General features: G+C 37.9%; 1 protein-coding gene across 1 annotated transcript in view; it reads right to left on the reverse strand.

Annotated features, from left to right (window-relative positions):
* The window catches only part of LOC142836073 (uncharacterized), a 78,300-nt gene that overhangs the window by 274 nt on the left and 55,414 nt on the right, over positions 1-22,612 (reverse strand). Inside the window, exons 6-15 of the mRNA XM_075950093.1 lie at positions 21,464-21,500; positions 19,696-19,757; positions 15,898-15,931; positions 13,904-13,965; positions 11,368-11,404; positions 9,601-9,662; positions 7,453-7,486; positions 5,638-5,695; positions 5,023-5,055; positions 4,218-4,367 (exon numbers count right to left, since the gene is read on the reverse strand). Of these exons, the coding sequence (XP_075806208.1) occupies positions 4,218-4,367; positions 5,023-5,055; positions 5,638-5,695; positions 7,453-7,486; positions 9,601-9,662; positions 11,368-11,404; positions 13,904-13,965; positions 15,898-15,931; positions 19,696-19,757; positions 21,464-21,500 (569 nt within the window). The remainder of the gene's footprint in view (positions 1-4,217; positions 4,368-5,022; positions 5,056-5,637; positions 5,696-7,452; positions 7,487-9,600; positions 9,663-11,367; positions 11,405-13,903; positions 13,966-15,897; positions 15,932-19,695; positions 19,758-21,463; positions 21,501-22,612) is intronic.

Below are 22,612 nucleotides of genomic sequence, written 5' to 3' on the forward strand. Positions count from 1 at the left end.
AAGAAGTATGTTTGAGAGAGGAGAGAAAAACAGAGATTGAGGTATTGGTTTTTTATCAGTTCAGAATGAAGATGGAGAAAAACTCATTGTGATGTGAGCTTTTTCTTTCTCCTAAGCTAAGCATCATCTTTGTGCCTTTGAAGCCTGTGTCATTTATCAGCGTGTCTGACTGTAGCTCTTCATGAAGACTTCTGCTTAGTATTCTGTTAGCATGGGGAACTGACATTATCTAGATCAGGTGGTGATTTTATACTCATTACACTGCAATCACCAGGTAATGGGTTCTGGAAAACTCATGTGTTACTATCATTTTATGCAAATCTAACATCACAAAAGTGATGTCTCTTTTTATTTCAATCACATCTTTGAAGGATAGAAACAACTGCCCTTTCACTTTATTTGCCTCAAGAATATGCTAAGATCTCATTTCTATTAGTGATATTGTGGTTTGTATATTGTGGCTTGTATTCTAATCCTTTGCATATCCAAGATGTTGGTCCCTTCACGCCAAGGGGAACACTCCATGGCCGCCACACTCATCACATTACCATTTACTTTCTGTATCAAACTAAAATTTCGACATTATTCTAAAATTTGCATTTGTATTAATCATGTCAACTTATGTGCTAATGATTTTTCACTGATATCTTGGAAGATGTCTGGCAACTGAATGTCTGTTTATTAAAATCACTTGAGATCTGTCTCCCTGCTAAGACCTCCCTTGACCAATTACTCACTTTGATCATACATAATAACTAATATTAATTTAGAAACCAAGTTGGATTAAGCTTAAAAGAAAGAACTTTTGAGTTTGGTTCTGACAATATTAAAATTACAGTTACTAATGGTTTTATTAAGTGTCATAATTAAGTCATGTCTGCTCCCATCTCTCCTATTGCTGAATTTAGATGCTTCAAGGTAACTAGCTAGTTGTTAGCCATTTGTTTTTTTTTGTTGTTGTTTAATTTTTATTTTATTTTATTTTTTTTTTTTTTGCTTTTTCGAGACAGGGTTTCTCTGTGGTTTTGGAGCCTGTCCTGGAACTAGCTCTTGTAGATCAGGCTGGTCTCAAACTCACAGAGATCTGCCTGCCTCTGCCTCCCAAGTGCTGGGATTAAAGGCGTGGGCCACCACTGCCCAGCTTGTTGTTATCCATTTGTAATGGAAACTGGCAATTGGTTAAGTAGGGGATACAAACAGAGCGAGCTCTTCTGCTTGTTTTTACCTTCTGAAGGTTTAAAACACAAAAGAAAATTGTCCATTTCCTTTACATTTTCCACTTTTCTCAAATACATATTTTTGAAATATGACCAGATAATTCTCTGGATTTCCTCAGTGTCTGATGTTATGTCCCCCTTTTTATTTCTGATTAATTTGGATTTTGTCTTTCTTTTGATTAGTTTGAATAAGGGTTTGTCTATCTTGCTGATTTTCTCAAAAACCCATTTCTTTGTCACATTGACTCTTTGTTTCATTTACTTTGTTTCTATTTTATTTTATTTTATTTCTTTTTTGATTTTCGAGACAGAGTTTCTCCGTAGCTTTTGGTTCCTGTCCTGGAACTAGCTCTTGTAGACCAGGTTGGCCTCGAACTCACAGAGATCCGTCTGCTTCTGCCTCCCGAGTGCTGGGATTAAAGGCGTGAGCCACCACCGCCCGGCTTGTTTCTATTTTATTGATTTTAGTCCTCAAATTGATAATTTCCTGGTATCTACTCCTCCTGGGTGAGACTCCCCTTTTTGTTCTAGAGCTTTCAGGTGTGCTATTAAGATGCTAGTGTGAGATTTCTCCAGGTTCTTTATGTAGGCACTTAGTGCAATGAATTTTCCTGTTAGTACTGCTTTCAAAGTATCCCAAAGAATTGGGTATGTCATGCATTCATTTTCATTAAATTCTAGGAAGGCTTCCTTTATTTTTCCTTGATCCAGGGATAATTCTGTTGAGAATTGTTCAATTTCTATGAGTATGTAGAATTTTTGCAATTAGTGTTGTTGAATTCTAACTTTAACCCATAGGTGATCCAATAAGACACAGGGTTATTTCCACTTTTATTAATCTGTTGAGATTTGCTTTGTGATCAAATATGAGGTCGATTATAGAAAAAAAAACCCTGCAGAAACAGCTGACCCAAGGCTGTGGGAGCTCACTGGCTCCTGACTGACAACTAGGGAACTGGCACAGGACCAAACTAGGCCCTCTGAATGTGGGTGACAGTCATATGGTTTGGTCAGTTTTGTTAGTCCACTGGCAGTGGGTCCAGTATTTATTTACCCCTAGTGTGTGAACTAGCTTTTTGGAACCCATTCTCTATGGAGGGATACTTTGCTCAGCCTAGATACAGGGAGGATAGCCTTAGTCCTGCCTCAAGGGATCTGACAGACTTTGTTGACTCCCCATGGGAGACCTCATCCTCTATGAGGAATGAATGGGGAGTGGGGTAGTGTGGAGTGGAGTGGTGGGCAGTTGGGAGAGCAGGTAGAAGGGAGGGAGAGCGAATTGGGATTGGTATGTAAAATAAAAAAGATTGTCTTAAAGAATAAAAGAAAAAGTAAAATAAATAAGTAAAAAACAACGAAGGCTATTACTTTTATAGTTGCTGTGACAAAATATCTGACAGAGATTATTTAAGCAAGGGAGAAAGGCTCATGGCTACAGGGAACTACTGTTTGCCTTCCCTGCTCTAACTGACTGACTTTCCCTGCAGCAGTTGAAGTAGGGAAAGCCAACAGGGAAGCTTTGTCTGTGGCAATGGTCTATTGCTTCTCACATGCTGGTAGACAGGGAAGGAGACAACTCAGAACTGATTCCAGAAGTAGTGATAACCATTAAGACCCACCACAGACAACCTTCTGCTAACCAGACCAAATCCCATCCCAAAGGTTAACCAATCTCCTAAATTGTAACAAAGTATTCAAACACATGATATCCCTTCTCTCTCTGTCACGCTTTTTCTCTTGTTTGGTGGTGGTGGTGGTGGTGCGGGTGGTGCTGGTGGTGTGTGTGAGTGCTACAAAATTTCAGTCCAAGTGTAAATCAGAGAGCCAGTGTGATGGCTAAATGGATGAAGGCACTTGCCAGCATGACTGACAACTTGAATTTGATACCTGAGCCTGAAATGAGAAAACTTACTCCTATATACATTATCCTTTGACCTCCACACTTCTGCTTGGTGCACATGTTCCTTGCCTCCCCCCTTCCTTCAAATAAATAGAGACCAGGGTGTCCTTGAACTGACAGAGAACAGTCAGCCTCTGCTTCCTGATTACAGGGATTAAAGGTGTGCACCAACATGCCCAGCCTCCTATTGCTCTTTGTGCTGCCTCTGTGTTCTCTAGATTTCAGTGTGTCAAAGTGGCCTAGGGCTAGCAGTTTAGTAAACATCCTGAGACTGACTACTCATTTCCACTGATGATATACTCTTTTTGTGTACCAAACAGATTCATTCTGGGAACTGGAAAGATGGCTCAGTAGTTTATGACACTTGTTCCTCTTGCAGAGACCTGGACTAGATTCGAGCACCCACACATATGCTGACAACCATCTGGAACACCAATTCCAGAAGATCGAATGCTGTCTTGGGTGTCTGTGGGCAGCACACACACAAGGTGAATGGAGAGAATGCATGCAAAATATTTATACACATAAAATAAGTCAGTTTAAAACATTGTATGTATGTTATGTGCACTCACGTTGACAGTAACGACTCCAGGAGTCTTTATTTTTTATTCTCTGTATTTCATGAGTCCTCCACAACTGTGATAAAAGTTACTCACTTTCTGATTTTTGTTTCCATAGTCTAATTTGCTATCACTTACACCTTAGAACAGGGATTCTAAAGCTGTGAACCCATTTGGGGATCCTAGGACCTTTTTACAAAGATCATCTAAGGCCATGTGGAAACACAGATATCAGCATTATGATTCATCACATTAGCAAAATTACAGTTATGAAGGAGCAGCAAAAATCATTTTACGGTTAGGATCACCACATGAGAAATTGTGTTGAATGTTCACAGCATAAGGAATATTGAGAACTACTGTCTTAGAAGGGGACAGGCTAGCATGGGTATTCATAGGAATGTGAGTATGACGGAGGTGAAAGGTATGTTCAAGGCTTTGTCTTCTCTGACATGATTTGCAACTATACAAACTCAGAAACACAAAGTCAACATTCTCCTCACAGGCAAATATGTTACTTTTTAAATTAATAGGAATTACCATCATGCATGATTTCTTTTTAGAGAAGTCAGGCTGTGCCTCTCCCAGAGTACTTAGGTCTATCATTGATTTTGATTTGCTAAGACCTGCTTGGTCCTGCTTCTTCATTGCAGCGTTCTTTTTGAAATACAAACTTTGTTTCTCTATGATCTGCAAGGAAAAGACAGAGGATCAATTTTCCTAGTTTGATTAGGAAATGAACTCTTGATTTGGGGTGCACAATATCAAAACTACTTTATTCCGTACTAGCTAGATTGAGAAAATCATGAATTTGAAATTTGGCCTTTCCCTGTGATTGAGACTAAACTTAACTCACTATATTTTAAACTTTCTGAATCTTATTTGAGATGATGATTACTTTTAATAGCCCCCCTTCATCAGTGTTTCTCTTCTGTTTGGGAGGCAAAATGTATATTATTTTCAACTTATAAATATACTCTCACTTACTAGTGTCCTCCATATCATAGTATCTATGAAACTGCTTTATAGAAACCCATTTTTCTGCTGAGTCCCATTCAAAAGTCATTAATATTCAACTTCTGATTCACACAACACTTACTCTAAGGCTCCAGGTTACAAACAGGATTCCTAACCTCCAGCAGATCACAGTAATGAGGTAACTTTACTATGAGCACATAAATGCTAAGTATAACCCTAAGATATTTTAAATAGGTGAACATGATACAAAGAATCAGAATATATATTATTGTCAAATACAGAGCAAATATCCAGAAACCAAGGTGTTACTATATGGTATTGAATCTTCACATCTACAAGTGCTGGCTAATTGGGGAAAAATACTTACCGTGTACCTGGAGGAAGAGTTGTCAATATCCTCCTAGTGGAATCAAACAGAAAACAGACTGTAATCTCTTCATAATGAAAACTTGGTTGAACAGATTACAAATAGCTAAATTTCCAAAATTTCTTGCTAATGTAAACACAGAAGAAAAGAGACAAACAGAGGAGATGCTTTTATCTGTGATCCTGAAATAGAAATATCCAAGGGAAGAGAAAACCTACCTGCAATTATGCTGAGAGAAAAGGCACCTGGGTGATGCCTGGACCACTACAATAACCGGACCCTCTAAACTGTATTCAGATGTATCACCACAGTTGTTTTTAAAATCAGTCTAATGTGTATCTATTTCTGCAAACCATCCTTGATCAAGCACCAGGCATCTTCTAATATATGAGAACTGCACTCAATCTTCCCCTCCCTGTGTTTCCAGTTCATTCTCTTATTGGGCCACTGCTATCTGCAAGGACTTACTGCTCACTGGAATTTATAGAAAGGATGGTTCACTGATACCAAACACTTTTCTCTGACCAAATTTCCATATAAAACTGTGATAGGTAGAGTACTGCTGCATTTTAACAAAATTCATAAGGAAACAAATTTCACAAAGGAGAATTTTACCTTAATAGCAGAGGCAGTGGCCGTGTCCTCTGTTGTAACATGAGGGTTTTCAGAGAGCCTTTAGAGTAAAAACATGCAGTGAGGGGTGAATTTGGTCCTTAGAGCATCTGTCTTGAAAGATTTGTTATCTGTGCACTAAGTGACATTTTTGCATTTATGTAATTCAACGTTGACCCCCGTTTTAAAAAGTTTTTGCTTTGGCAGTTTCAACTTGTCTCAATCTATGTAACATTTAGTGAAGACTCACTCATAGTTCTATTTAAAAATGAAAATTTAAAAAGCCAGTGGTTTGGGAGATGGCTCAGTCAATAAGAATGTTTGCTGCCAACACAGATCAACCTGAGTTTGAATCCTCAGCATCCACATAAAAAACTGGGCATGGACACATGCACATGTAGCCCAGTACTGTGGGTGGAACAGGTTACCAATTGGGCTTGATGGCTGCCAGACCAGCTTGAGGGTCAGTCAGAGATCTTATGTCAAGTGGATAAGTTAGAGAATGATGCAAGACACCAATATCCTCCTCTTTCCCTCATGTCTGCACAAAAAAATATTCAAAGCACGCAAAAGGCACAGACACATGCACACATGCAACACACACACACACACACACACACACACACACACACACACACACACATCCAATCACATAAGAGGGGGAAATGGCGAGTTTTGCACACACTTGTTATGATGCTTGCAGTAACTGATTGTTTTGAGCACTTAATGCTCCTATTTCATTTGTTCCCCTAAACCTAAAGTACCATGGCCTGTTTTTTGTAAAAAAAAAAAAAAATTAGGCATTTCATTTCATAGCACTCTCTTCAAAGAGTTGCTTTGTGAAAACATGAAATGTACTCTATGTCTAAGCATTAAGTTGCCATCTATCTCAGAAGTCATCATATTTTGGGGCCTTGAAGATTTGATAGTGTGTCCACATGCATATGTTGAAACTCTTTATACTCAAGAGTATTTCTGAGTCATTTTATAGGACACTAGGGAGCAACACTGTCCCCTCAGCTTTGATTCATCTGAGCTACAGCTACAAGTTCCTAATTTCAGGGTTTTTACTGGCAAACTCTGGAACAAACACTTTCTTTTTGTAACTTCCACCTACCTAGGGATTCACCACAGAGGTGGAACTCATTAAGAGGGAAATAAACCTGCTAAACAGAAGCATGTCTATAAGGCCATTCTGAGGTGATTTTCTCAGCAAAGTCTGGGAGAGTTTTGCCCACACTCTTCCCAGCAGACACCTTGTCCCAAACATACTAGTAAACAGGATTAACAGCCTGAAAACTAATATTTTTACATATATGTAACTGCATGTTATGTGCAGTGTATTTGTAAGTATGTATGATTTCAGATAAATACGTGCCAGTGTATAGGTGTGGTGACTGGAGTACAGACTTGGGTGTCGACCCTCACCCTCAGCCTTAGTTATATGACTGAATCTCATTCATGAATGCAAGCCCCAGGCTAGCAATCCAGGCAAGACATCCAGAAAATGTGAGAGTATGCTCTGTCTCCACCTGCAATCTCACCAGGATTTTAGAAGCGCACAAGACTAACAGGCCTCATGTGGACCCTGGGCATCCATCTCCCATTTTCCCATATGCACAGCCAGCATTTTATCTGCTGAATCACCGCCACAGACAGGGAGTCCTAACAGCATTGCACACTGTATCTGAGGCATAATTCAGCTTTCATTAGCAAAAAATCAAGAAGCTAAAATTGTCTTACACAGAGGAAAACTTGGTGCCAGCTTCTGAACTTTATATTCTCTACATACTGTATTTAAAATCCAGACATTCTTACCTGAGTGGGATTTGGTCTTGATTTCTTCCATTATCTACAGAGTAGAAAGGCAAAATATATTATAAGCAAATGTAGAAAAAAGAGCATTGAATGCCAAGGCCAATGCTTCGTTACTACATATACTTTGAATCTGTGTAGCCTTCAAGGTGAATACTGATTTATAGACAATATAAACAAGGATAACTCTTAATTTACATTTATTTGTATGTTTAAAATACAGAGACAATTTTATCAAAAGTCGATACTAATAATAAATTGGTATACAAAATACCTATGATCATGAGAATTATCAGAGAAACTGACATCTTAACCAGAATCAATATCACAAGCTGAAATGTTAATTGGTAGCACAGTGTTGCTGCTGCTGGATTTGTCTCTGGACTAGTGGTGTTAGGAGAATTGTGAAAAGAGCCTCTCTAAAGATTAAGTTGAACTTATTTCGTTGAAGATGAAAATTCCAGACACAGGGAAGCTAAGTCTATGAGGACCGCTCTTTGCAGCATAGCAAAAGTTAAGAAACACAGGTAGACCAAGGGCAAAGAATTTCCAGATGCCAGGGTGGCAAAGCTACAGAGAGAGAGGGGGGGGCATTGTGTGTACTCTCCTCAAGTGCTTCTGAGGAAGCTGCAGAAGCCCCTCAGTTCTAGCTTCTGGTCCCTCGCTAACGGGCAATGCAAAGAAGCTCAGCACTAGCTGCTATCACCTCCCATGGTAAGAGCTATGGGAAAGCCCCCTGCAGTAGTTATGCACCCTGAACTGTATCTCCAGGGCGAGAAGCATGGAAGAAACATGGGGAAAAAGCAGCAATTCCATGGGAGTAGTACCTCACAGGAAACGTTTGTGTCCACACATACACAGCTTCAAGTGAGCAGCTTTCACTGCATGCTAACAGCCCGCCCTCTACAAAGGAATAAAGCAAATTTTTGCTTATTTCATTCACAGTATGGGAACTGCAGTATAACCTCCTTGGCATTGCCTATGGCTGAGGCAGAGCATTTGTCCCACCAACAAATGGACTGCCAGTGAGGCTTAGCATGTGAGAGACCTCCATCAACCATCGTCACCACAAAGGAAATTTAGTGTGGAAATAATGTAAAGGACAGTCACCCACATTACAATAATACTGACTCTTTTCAATAAAGTCTTTCAGACCCTCTACACTCCATGTACTCCTATTCACTTGATGCTGTGCTCTCTATAGGCAAGGTAGGTGTGAAGACACTGTGGTGACAGCGGAGAGCCCAAACTCTGTAGTGTTCCTCCCACTCTTAGAATCTTATCCAGACTCAGTGGACCAGTCAGTGCTGTCCCCTGCAGAATGATGCTCTTTTCTCAGCCTTCCTCCTACTGTGGTGAATTGTTCTGGAAATTATGTCTATCAGCATATAAACCAAGTATCACCATATCCTACACTAATAAAACCAAAGGAAAAAGGTGCTGGCGGTATAGCCATTAGGGCGAGCGCTAGTCTAGAATGCTTAGAATGGCAATGTTCAATCTGCAGCACTGCCAAAGGATTCAAAGTCCAGTTTTTAAAAAAGTTGACCAAGCCTATTATTTCTTATGCCAAGAAATAGTCAGATTAAATAGCAGATAATTAAAGATAAACATAAAACCATATGTGAATTTTCTAATATGTCCAAGTAGAGAAATTATAGAAAGGAACAAAACCCATAAAAATGTAGTTAATTTAGTTCTCAAAATCCTTAATGAAAGTAATTGAATACTGTATTTCTGTTTTTTGCATGATCACCTTTCATTGACACTAATATATATGTAGCATAAATGTAATATATTTATCAGAAAAAATGAAAGAAAAATTCATTTTATAACAAGCAAAATTGCTGTCACATAATTCTATAGGACACATACTGTGGACTAGTTAGAGGTCCTTTTATTTATACAAAGATACTGTGTGCATCAGAGGCTCATGTTAAATAAATAAACATGGTTCAGATAATATAGTTTGATGCTGAAATTTCTCAGAAAATCATTTCTGAAATAATTTTGAATGTGAAGAACATTAGGAAGCAAATTTTAATAAATGAAATTACATTTATATCTTATTTACTTTGTTCCTTTTTTGAATGAATTAAGTTGCTATTGAAACTAGGGAAGTAGCAGCAAAGTATTCATGATTACTCTTACCTCCACTGATCTGAAGAGACTTCTTAAGTATTGGTTTCAGCTCTCCAGGTGGTCGTATGCTGCTGTTGCATATTTTAAAATGTAATATTTTAATATTCATACAAGAACATTTACCAAATGCTTTGATTACTTGCTGTCTGATTTCCTAACATACATTAGAGATTTACAGTCAAGCATTAACTTGTCCTTCAATCAGTTGATTAGGTTTGGAGACACTTTTTTAAAACTTTTCCCATGTGAAAGAAAGGAAAGATTTAGTCAACAGAAATTAGTCCATCGAAAGCATAGAAACACACGAGGGAGAGAAAGAGAGAAAGACAGACAGAGATAGAAAGAGAAAGAGAGACAGAGAGAGAGAAAGAAAACACAAAGACAGTAGTTTCTTTCTAGCACATTTTTTAAAATTGTAGTAACTGATGGTCACTCTTGTGCTCAATGTAATGAGTACCCCGATTCCACTTGTCATGTCATCATCTGCTCCTAGAGCATCACAGAACCCCTCTCTCTCAGGTTACTTTGTGGGCTCTCAATGCTTGTGATGCTATCTCTCACAAGGTTTGTTTGTGGACCATAGAATAGATTCCTGCTTCTGCTAGCACTCTGACAAGATACCATGGCCTAGGCTATGCTCAGGCTGTCCCTTAGTAGTCCATTCATGAGTGAATCTTGAAACCACAATCGGCCTGTTCCTATGCCAAATGAGCATTGCTATTAACTTAATGAGATAAAAATATGAACAAACAACAATAAAACTCAGTGGATAATTTCGGGTTATTAGCTTGAGACAGTTTAGAATTCCTAGTAGAAGAGAACATGGTTTTTACAAGGTGTGTCTTTGAACAGTTGTAGCTACGGTAATTTATCTACACTTTGGACCTTTTAACTTGGAGTAATTTATTAATAATTAGTAATAAGCAATTTACTAATGTGTATCAAATGCTTTATGATACATGTTCCCACAAATGATAACACAATTGTCCTCTATTATGGAAGTAATCAATTAAGATGAGCACAGAACTAGCTTGACATACCACCTTTAATTTTCTGCCAAATCAGTGTCTGAGATAGCAGATCACTGACAGAAGGGGCCGTTTACTCTATGTTCATGTCCTACTGATGGGGAAGACAAAGCCCCTTTTATAGACACATAAAGAGTAAACATGCCACAGTTTGGCTCTCTACATCCAGATAATCTACTGAGATCCAGAGACTTCATTACTGTAGAAAACAGCTCACAGGAATGGAGAAGTGATGGATGGAGCACTGTGGTAGGAGGAAGGCACGGGATCTTCCACCATCTATGAAAGGGTCCTACGCAGAACAAAAGGGCCTCTGCATGTGGAGATGGTGTCAAAGGAAGAAAGTAATTTGTTGGCTTCTTGTAATACTGTGTGATAATGCAGAATGATCCAAAATCCTCTCAGTTCTCAGAATGACAAATGCGATGAAGATCTAGTTCACTAGCTGATTTCAGAAAAAATTTGAAAAGGCACTAAGTGTCAGATGGACATAGTGAGTGTGGTTATCATCAGTAGGCTCATTTTCCAAAACGCAGAATTGGTACTTGGACATGATGGTTGAGTATACAACTCATGTCCACGATCTAAAAACAACTATATTTCTGGCTAAAATACATTGATAATACTATGGGGATTGTAAGACAAAGCAAAAATTGAGTGTATAAATCAGTATCTATCTGAGAATACAACCAATAATTGGCTTGTTATCTTGGAATTTCCTTAGTATAATTGTATTCTTAAACCTTACCTGCAAAAAGGCTTCTTATTGGTATTGTAATGTACTTCTAAAAAATCAAAATGAATTTGTTACAACACTAGAGAAATATAACATATAAAATGATTAGATACATAGTATCCATTTTTGAGACTAATCTAGACTATTCTAGAGTAAATACTCTTTTTTAGGAAATTTGTTCATGTAGAATTAATCCATTTTGTTTATTTCAAATCAAACAAGACTTAACTTTATCAAGCACAATACCTAAAAATAAACAATCACCCTGTGATTCCCAAGACAGCCAGAACTATATAACAATAAAACTGTGTCTCACAAACAAAACAATAGATTCAAAATGGAAAACAAGGTCCATGGGCCTATACATATTTTTGTTCTTAGGGAAACGAAGAACCTTGTTGAGCCTTTTAGTTAAAATTGTTCATTTTATTAGGCAAATTCCTACCACTGGGACTATATGTATTGTTTCTGTCTTTTGTATCAGGATAAAACCTGGCAGAAAGAAAGAGAAGAGGGACAGGGACCTTTACATAACAGCTCAAGGGAGGGTAGGCATCAAGCTTCCTCTCCTCATTCCCTTTGGGGAAAGAATATCCTTAGTTCTATCTGTGTTCCCAGACTTATATGCAGCTTAAAGGATGCTCATGATAGCAGGCATCATCTCCCCTGAAATGAATTACTGGAAAGATCTCTCCCTTGGGAGTAATAACCCCAAGCTCGACCTCAAGTGCAAGAGCATCAGAGAAACAGCTGTGAGACTGGAGCAGCAAATTCCATGGGCTTCCTTCTGACATAGGATCATTGTACAAGTTTACATATGTAAACAATAAACTCACTCAATCCTTCACTGTTCACGTGCAGTTTGCTTTTAGAAATGAAACATTGGAGGCTGGCAGTGGTGGCTCATACCTTTAATCCCAGGGCTTGGAAACAGAGGCAGGAGGCTCAATGGGAGTTCAAGGCAAGCTTGTGTAGAGAATACACTAAAGGGCAGGCTCCAAGTATACATACAGAAAAACCCTGTCTTAAAAAAAACCTAAAATAAACATAAATAAACCAAAAAAAGAAATGAAATCATTCATTTTTGTCTTGTTTAAAGTCAAGGAAACTTAGTGTGCCTTTTAAGCATTCCCCCATGTCTCAGGACAGCCATTTGAGCCACCAACTAGTGGACTGGGATTGCGGCTCAGTAGGAAAGCCTATGCTTATTATGCAGGAGGCCTCAGTCAGTTCTCACCACCACAGATGCCATGAACAGCAAACTTCATAATAAAGTGACACAAAGCTGTCTCCATTACAATAATATTGACTCTCTTCATCTTACCTCTTGAGGGAAGAGGGTTTTGCATTCTCTACCTAGTGTGGTTGCCACTGGCAGCTTAGGTATAGAAGACACTGTGATGTCAGTTGGTGAAAGTAAATACTACGTGGTGTTCCTGCCACTGCCACAAAGTCTCTCCAGACTCAATGGAGAAGCAGACAATTCTTTGAAATACAGAATGATGTCATTTTCTACACTCTGCTTTTTGTTTCAATTTTTTAAGATTTATTATATCTACAGTGTTTTGTCTGCATATATTCCTGCAGGCCAGAAGAGGGCACCAGATCTCATTACAGATGATTGTGAGCCACCATGTGGTTGCTGGGAATTGAACTCAGGACCTCTGGAAGAGCTGCCAGTGCTCTTCACCTCTGAGCCATCTCTCCAGCTCCTTGTTTCAGTTTTTATTCTTGAATCATGCTTTGCAGCATGGAAATGATATACACCCTTACCATGTTCTATTTAACAAAAACAGAAGGCAGAGATAATGGGTAGGGTGCTTGCCTACAATGCTCCCAAAGCCTTATGTTCAACCTCTAGCACTTCAGAGAAAAGAAAGAAAGAAAGAAAAAAAGAAAGAAAGAAGGGAGGGAGGGAGGGATTTAGGGATGGGTGGAAGGAACGAGGGGAGGCAGGGACCAAGAAAAAGGAAGAAGGAAAAGAAAGAAAAGGAAAACATATAAGGATTGTTAAGTCTTCCTAAAATCAATGCATTCACTGTAAAAGAAACACTTCCACCCTAAAGTAGGAGATTTCTAAAGAAAACAATTATACAGTATGCCAAAACTTTCCAAACTGAGAACTTTCACAGACATTTAAGAACTCAGATGATTTAATAACATCATAAGGTAGGAAATTAGTTAATGAAAATAATTAAGGTTTTTTGTGACTTAATTTCATTTTAGTGGCAGTGAAATGTGTTAGCGATATGCAGTGCAAAATACAAGGCATTTGTCATAAAACTCAAGAAGAATCTGGATTCAATCCTATTTGCTGCAATGTGACTATGGAAGACATGTGCTGTGTAAAGATGTTTTCTCATTTATTCAAAGGCTGTACAGATATCAGCATTAAAGTGAAATAAGCAATGTTTTGACAAAAATACTTCACACTTGAAAGTGCTTGATGTATACTTGTTTTCCTTAACTCCTTTTTGGGATCTAAAATCTTTACTCTTCCTTATTCCTTCTTCTTCGGGGAAGGTAGGACAGATGGAGTAATTCTTACCTTTGTTGAAGGTGACACACTTTTTCTTTCTCTGCTCTGGCTCTCTTGTCATTGTTCCTTCACTGTGACATATGTTGAAAGTGATCATCATTTAATTATCCATATAAAAACACTTAGCATGTTTATAAATTCTTTATTTTTGAGTCCCTAATACATCTTATATTACATATTACATAAATTCTTTATTTTTGAGTCCCTCATACATCTTACATTACATATTTACAAAAAACATTTTTTGAAACAGGATCTCATTATGTATTCCAGCTAACTTTTAATACACTATATGTTTCATGCTTGTCTTGAAATCAAAGAGATCTATGCCTCCTGCCTCCCACATCCTGGGATTAAAGGCATGGGCAAAGAGGCCGAGCCAAATAATTCTGAATTCATTTTTCAACAGTTGGTGATGATGAATGACTGCTCTCCTTTCCACCTTTCCTCATGGAGAAGAACACAGACAATTTATCTCTTGATTAAAACACACACACACACACACACACACACACACACACACACACACACACACACATCCAAGCACACAAGACAGGGGAATGGCGGTTTTTCCACACATTTTGTTCTGATGGTTGCAGTAACTGACTGTTTTGTGCTCTAAGTACTTAATGCTCCTATTTCATTTCTTCCCCTAAACCTAAAGCACCTTGTCCTGTTTTCTGTCAAGAAACTTTTTAGGCATTACATTTAGTCACTCACTCTCTCCCAAGAAATTGCTTTGGGAGCAACATCTTGATCTAAACATCAAACACCTAAAAATCTAAACATCTAAACATCAAGCTGCCAACAATATCAGAATTCACCATATTTTGGTGATTTGAAGCTGCTTTATTGGTAGTCTGTGCGCAAGTACATGATGAAATTCTTTTTTTTTCCTTTTTTTTTTTTTGGTTTTTTGAGACAGAGTTTCTCTGTAGTTTTGAAGCCTGTCCTAGAACTGGTTCTTGTAAACCAGGCTTGCCTTGAACTCACAGATCCGCCTGCCTCTGCTTTCCTGAGTGCTAGGATTAAAAGCATGCACCAAAACCACCTTGATCTATGAGGATCCTCTTTATACGCAATGGCCAGTACTTCCTGCACAAGTCTTGAGTATTTACAGGGCACTGCAGAGCAATACTGTACCCTCAGCTCTACTCCATCCGAACTACAGCTAAGAGCTCCAAATTTCAAGGCTTCTGGTTGGTAAGCTCTGGACCAACCAGTTTGTTTTTCTAACTTCACCTACCTTGTGAGTCACCACAGTTGGGTAAATCATTAAGGGAAATATTAACCTGCTGGACAGAAGCATGTCTATAAGGCCATTCTGAGGTAATCTTTAGCAAAGCCTTGGAGAGTTTTGAACCTTGCCATATTATTCACACTCTTCCCACAGACAACTCAAACAAACAAATTAGTGAAAAAGATTAATGACTTGAAAATGGATCCTTTTACATATACGTGCAAAATATGTTATATGCTGTGTATTTCTATGTATGTGTGATTTAAGATAAATACATGCCAGTGTGTAGGTGTGGGGATTGGAATATAGACTTGGGAGTTGACCCTAACCTTAAGCATTAGTTTACTAGCTGGGTCTCTCACTCATGAATGCAAACCTCAGGCAAGCAATCCAGAAAATGTCAGGGGATGCTCTCTGTCCACGTGCAATCTCATCATAACCTCACCAGAATTTTAGAAGCACACAATACCAACAGGCCTCATATAGACCCTGGGAATCCGTCTCCCATTTTCCCATATACATAGCCAGAACCTTACCCACTGAATCACCTCCACAGACAGGGAGTCCTAATAGTATTTCATGCTGTATCAGAGGAATAATCAGTTATTTAAAACTATATGCTTCTCCATAAATAAATATTCAGCTTTGATTAGCATATAATCAAGAAGCTGAAACTGCCTTACACAGAGAAAAACATGGTGGCAGCTTCTAAACTTTATATTCGCTACATGCTCAGTGTATTTTAAAATCCAGACATTCTTACCTGAGTGAGACCTCGTCTTTTAGTCTTCGACTACCTATAAAGTAGAAAAACAAAATATTTTATAATCAATTGTAAAATATAAGAGCATTAAATGCCAAGGCCAATATTTTTTTTACTACATATACTTTGTCCCCAAATGAGGCTAAAATTTAAAGTGAATATTGATTTATAGACAACAAATATAGATAACTCTTAATTGAGACTTCTTTGTATGTTTCAAATAGAGACAAACTTATCAAAAGTTACTACTTATAATAAATTGGTGTACAAAACACCTATGATCTTGAGCACTATAAGACATCTTAACCAGAATCAATATCACAAGCTGAAGTGTTAAAGCAGTAGCACAGTGTTGCTGCTGTTGCTTTTGTCTCTGGACTAGTGGTGGTAGGAGAATTGTAAGTGAGTATACTCATCTTGTATGGAAGTGAAAAGAGTTTCTCTAAGGTTTGAGTTGACCTTATTCCATTGAAGATGAAAATTCCAGACACAAGGAAGCTAAGTCTATGGTGACTGCCCTTTGCAGCATAGCAAAATTAAAACAAAACAAAACCACAAGCAGACCAAGGACAAGGGCCCCGGCAAAGAATTTCAAACTGATAGGTTGGCAAAGCTCCAGAGAGGGGTCAAGGTGTATACTCTCCTCAAGTGCTTCTGAGGAAGCTGCAGAAGCCCCTCAGTTCTAGCTTCTGGCCTTCGCTAATGGGCAGTGCAAAGAAGTTCAGCATTCGTAGCTATCACCTCCCATGGTAAGAGCTATTGCAAAGCCCCCTGCAGTAGTTATGCACTCTGAACTGTATCTCTAGGGCAAGAAGCATGGAAAAACATGGGGACCAAGCAGCAATTCCATGGTAGTAGTACCTTACAGGAAACATCAGAGTTCCCGCAGACAATGTATCAAGGTCCCACTGCATGCTAAAAGCCTGCCCTCTGAAAAGGAATAAAGCAAATTCTTGTTTATTTTATTCACAGTATATTAACTGTAATATAACTTCCTTGGCATTGCCTATGGCTGAAGCAGAGTGTTGGTCCCACCAACAAATGGACTGCCATTGAGGCTTAGCATCTGGGAGACCTCCATCAACCCTCTTTACCACAATGAAAATCCAAGGTGGTGCCTGTTCACCTGCAAGCTCTGTGGAACCCTAAAACACAGTTTGTTCCAACACTGACGGGCCCCAAGAACCTGTGAGCTCCGTGGAATTCTGAAACACAGCTTGCTCCAATACTGAGGAGACCTAAGAGACAGTCACAGCAAAAATTGGACCAAGATGCCAAGACATTGCTGGCCTCATTTGAAGGAAGAGATGGTAGGTGCCTATGCAAAAATTCCTCCAATATCCTAAAACACACCATGGTAACACGAGAATCCAGTAGACACACAAAAGGAAGACTTGACCATTCTAACCCAGAAGTAGAAGAAAACGACTTTGAACGTAACTTTATGAAAATGATGAATACCTTTAAAGAGGAAGTGAAAAACTCCCTTAAAGAAATTGAAGAGAAGACACACAAATTTGGAAGAAATAAATAAATCCCTCAAAGACACCCAAAAAATACCCATGATAAAACAATCAAACAAGTGAAAGAAACAGTTGAAGACTTGAAGACTGAAATACATGTAATAAAGAAAATTCAAACCACGGGAATTGTGGATATGGGAAATCTGGGTAAATGAACAGGAGCTACAGAGACAAGTATAACCAACGGAATATAAGAGATAGAAGAAAGAATCTCAGGTGCTGAACATACTATAAAGAAAATACTCATTGGTCAAAAAACATTAAATCCAACAAATTCTTAACACAAAACATTCAGGAATTCTGAGCCACCATGTAAAGGCCAACACTAAGAATAATAATAACAATAAGAATAGGAATAAGAACTCCAGCTCAAAGGCACAAAAAACATATTCAACAAAATTATAGAAGAAAACTTTCCCAACCTAAAGGAGGATATCCCTATGAAGACACAAGAAGCTTACAGAACACCAAATAGAATATCATCCCCTAGCTATATCCTAATCACAACAAAGAACATACAGAATAATGAAAGAATATTAAAAGGTGCAAAGGAAAATGGTCAATATATAAGGCAAACCCATCAGAATTATGCCTGACTTCTCAATGGAAACCATGAAAGCCAGAAGGTCCTGGATAGATGTGTTGCAGACACTAAGAAACTATGTATACAAGCCCAGGCTACTATACTCAGCAAAGATTTCACTCACCATCTATGGATAAAGCAAGATACTCCATGACAAAAGCAGATTTAAACAGTACATATCCAAAAACTCAGCCTTACAGAAAGTACTAGTAGGAAAACTTCCACCCAAGGAAGCTAACTACACCCACAACACCACAGAAATCTTACTAAAAGAATGTTTCTTAGTAAAAGAAACATTACTAAAACTTAAATCATACATCAAACCACACACAATAATAATAGGAGATTTCAACACTCCTCTCTATCCAATGGACAGTTCAATTAGACAGAAACTTAAGAGAGAAATAAGAGAATTAACAGATGTAAAGAATCACATGGACTTAACAGATATCTATATAATACCCCATCCCCCCCCCCCCCAAAAAAAAAGAACTCACTCAGAAGGAGTAGAAGACAGGAAATAATCAAACAGAGGGCTGAAATCAACAAAATAGAAACACAGAAAACAATACAAAGAATCAATGACACAAAGAGCTGATTCTTTGAAAAAAAATCAACAAGATTGACAAACCGTTATCCAAACTAATCAAAAGAGGGAGAGAGATCATTCAAATTAACAAAATCAGAAATGAAAAGAAGGATATAATAACAGACATTGAGGAAATTCAGAGAATCATTAGGTCATAGTACAAAACCTGTACTACACAATATTGGAAAATGTAAAAGAAATGAACAATTTTTTAGATAGATACCATATACTCAATGCACCAATCTGTGCTGTCGACTGTAGAATGATGCACTTTCTCAGCCTTCCTCCTATTGTGGCAAATTGCTCTGGAAATTATGTCTATCATCATATAAACCAAGTATCATCATATCTTAAACTAACTAATAAAACCAAAGGAAAAAGGTGCTGGCAATATAGTCAATAGGGCGTGCGCTACCGGAGAATGTTTATAAGAGCAGTGTTCAATCCCCCAAACTGCCTACAGGACTCAAAGTCCATTTATTTCTGTAAATTTTGGGCAAGCCTGTTATTTCTTAGGTCAAGATTTTTGTCAAGATATATTCAGATTAAATAACAGATAATTAAAGATAAACATAATACCATGTGTGAATTGTCTAATATGTCTAAATTGAGAAATTATAGAAGGAGCAAAACCCAGAAAAACTTATTACCATTTAGTTCTCAAAAAACTTAAAATAATTGAATACTTTATTTTTGTTTTTTTAACATGATCATCTTATTGACATTGATGTATATAATAATATGTAGCATAAACACAATGTGGTTTTAATAAAAAATCCATTTATAACAAGCCAACTTGTGGTTACATGACCATAGAGGACACATACTGTGGAATAGTTAGAGATTTTTTATTTATACAAAGATACCGTGTACATCAGAGGCTCACATTAAATAAACAAAAATGTTTCAGATGATAAAGTTTGAGACTTGACAATTTCTCAGAAACTATTTCTTAAATAATTCTGAATCCAAACCCATTTGAAGGCAGATCAAAAGAAGATAGAATTACATTTCTATATTATTTCCTCTGTTCATATTTTGAAAAAACCAAGCTGTTTTTGAAATTAGGGAGTTGGTAGTCAAGTATTCACTATCACTCTTACCTCTCTTAATCCGGAAAGACTTCTTCAATAGGGATTTTAGCTGTCTTGCTGGTCTTACTGCACTGTGGTATATTTTAAAAAGTAATATTTTAATATTCATATAAAAACATTTACCAAATGTTTTCCTAAAATACATTAGAGATTTACCATCAGCCATTAAATTGTCTTTCAATCAGTTGATTAGGTTTGGTGACAATTTCCTTAACACTTTTTCTCATGTGAAAAAAGAATTTAGTCCACTAAAAACATAGAAAGACACACACACACGCACACACACACACACACACACACACACACACACACACACACACACAGAGAGAGAGAGAGAGAGAGAGAGAGAGAGAGAGAGAGAGAGAGACACTAGTTTCTCCACAAAACTTTTTTAATGCTGTAGTAACTGATGGTCACTCTTGTGCTCAATGTAATTAGTACCCTGATTCCACTTGTCATGTCATCATCTGCTCCTAGAGCATCACAGAACCCCTCTCTCTCAGGTTACTTTGTGGGCTCTCAATGCTTGTGATGCTATCTCTCACAAGGTTTGTTTGTGGACCATAGAATAGATTCCTGCTTCTGCTAGCACTCTGACAAGATACCATGGCCTAGGCTATGCTCAGGCTGTCCCTTAGTAGTCCATTCATGAGTGGACTTGAAACTACAATCGGCCTGTTTCTATGCCAAATGAGCATTGCTATTAACTTAATGAGATAAAAATATGAACCAACAACAATAAAACTCAATGGATAATTTCAGCTTCAGACAGTTTAGAACTCTTATTAGAAGAGAACATGGTTTTTACAAGGTGTATTTTGAACAATTGTAGCTTTGGTAATTTATGAATCTGCACTTTGGATATTAACTGTGATGCATTTTGGACCTTTTAACTTGGAGTAATTTATTAACAATTAGTAATAAGCAATTTACTAATGTGTATCAAATGCTTTATGATACATGTTCCCACAAATGATAACACAATTGTCCTCTATTATGGACGTAATCAATTAAGATGAGAACAGAACTAGCTTGACATACCACCTTTAATTTTCTGCCAAATCAGTGTCTGAGATAGCAGATCACTGACAGAAGGGGCCTTTTACTCTATGTTCATGTCCTACTGATGGGGAAGACAAAGCCCCTTTTATAGACACATAAAGAGTAAACATGCCACAGTTTGGCTCTCTACATCCAGATAATCTACTGAGATCCAGAGACTTCATTACTGTAGAAAACAGCTCACAGGAATGGAGAAGTGATGGATGGAGCACTGTGGTAGGAGGAAGGCATGGGATCTTCTACCAACTATGAAAGGGTGCTACACAGAACAAAAGGGCCTCTGCATGTGGAGATGGTGTCAAAGGAGGTAAACAATTTGTTGATTTCTTGTAACACTATGTGATAATGCAGAATGATCCCAAGTTCTGTCAGCTTTCAGAAAGACAAATGCAATGAAGATCTAGTTCACTAGCTGATTTCAGGAAGTTTTGAAAAGGCAAGGAGTGTCAGATGGACGTAGTGTGTGTGGTAAACATTAGGAAGCTCATTTTCCAAAACACCGAATTGGTACAGGGGAAGTGATGGTTGGGTAAAAACCTCATGCCCGTGATCCAAAAACAATAAATTTTCAGTCTAAAAATACATTGAAAAAACTGTGGGGTTGTAAGACAACACAAAAATTGAGTGTATAAATCAGTATCTATCTGAGAATACAACCAATAATTAGCTTGTTATCTTTGAATTTCCTTAGTCTTTATATATTGTTAGACCTTACCTGGAAGAAGGCTTTATGTCAGTGCTGAAATTTTCTTCTAAAAAAATCAAAATTAATTCATTACAATGCTAGAGAAATATAACATATAAAATTCTTAGGCAAATAGTATAATTTTTTGAGATGAATCTAGATTATTCTAGAGTAAATACACCTTTGTAAGAAATTTCCTCATGGGGAATTCATTCATTCTCTTAATATTTCAAATCAAAGAAGACTTAAATTTAACAAGCATAATACCTAAAGGTAAACACCCACCCATAAACAATTGAGATGATCCTAAGTGATCTCTCTCAGACAGATGGAGAGTAGCATCCTTACCAGTATAAGCATCAATTGACTGTGTCACAGAATAGCTTCTATGGTTCTTGTTTGACTTTGGGATAATGACACTTGAGAAAAATTTTAGAGTCTGGATGGTGGCACACAACTTTAATCCCAGCACATGGATGGCAAAGGCAGGTGGATCCCTGTGATTCCCAAGACAGCCAGAACTACCTAACAATGAGATGGTGTCTCACAAACAAAACAACAGAATCAAAATGGAAGAAAAAATCCATGAGCCTATACACATTTTTGTTCTTCAGGGAAACAAAGAATCTTGTTCAGCTTTTTAGTTAAAATTGTTCATTTTATGGTACAAAACGCTACCACTGGGACTACATGTATGGCTTTTGTCTTTTGTATCAGGGTATAACCTAACAGAAAGAAAGAGAAGAGGGGCAAAGACTTTTACCTAACAGCTCAAGGGAGTGCAACAGGATTCCTCTCCTCATCCCTGTTGAGGGAAGAAGTTCCTTAGTTATATCTGTGTTCCCAGCCTTATATGCAGCTTAAAGGATGCTCATGAAAGCAGGCATCATCTCCCCTGAAAAGAATTATTGGAAAGATCCCTCCCTTGGTAGTAATAACCCCGAGCTCTACCTAAGGTGAGAGATCAGCAGAGAAGAAGCTGTGAGACTGCAGCAGCAAATTCCATGGGCTTCCTTCTGACATAGGATCATTGTACAAGTTTACATATGTAAACAATAAACTCACTGAATCCTTCCCTAGACACTTGCAGCATGCTTTTAGAAATAAACATTTGAGTTGGGCAGTGATGGTACACTCCTTTAATCCCAGCACTTGGTACCAGAGACATGCAGATCTCTG

Source organism: Microtus pennsylvanicus, chromosome 15 (assembly GCF_037038515.1).
Source record: "Microtus pennsylvanicus isolate mMicPen1 chromosome 15, mMicPen1.hap1, whole genome shotgun sequence".
In the NCBI taxonomy this organism is placed as follows: Eukaryota; Metazoa; Chordata; class Mammalia; order Rodentia; family Cricetidae; genus Microtus; species Microtus pennsylvanicus.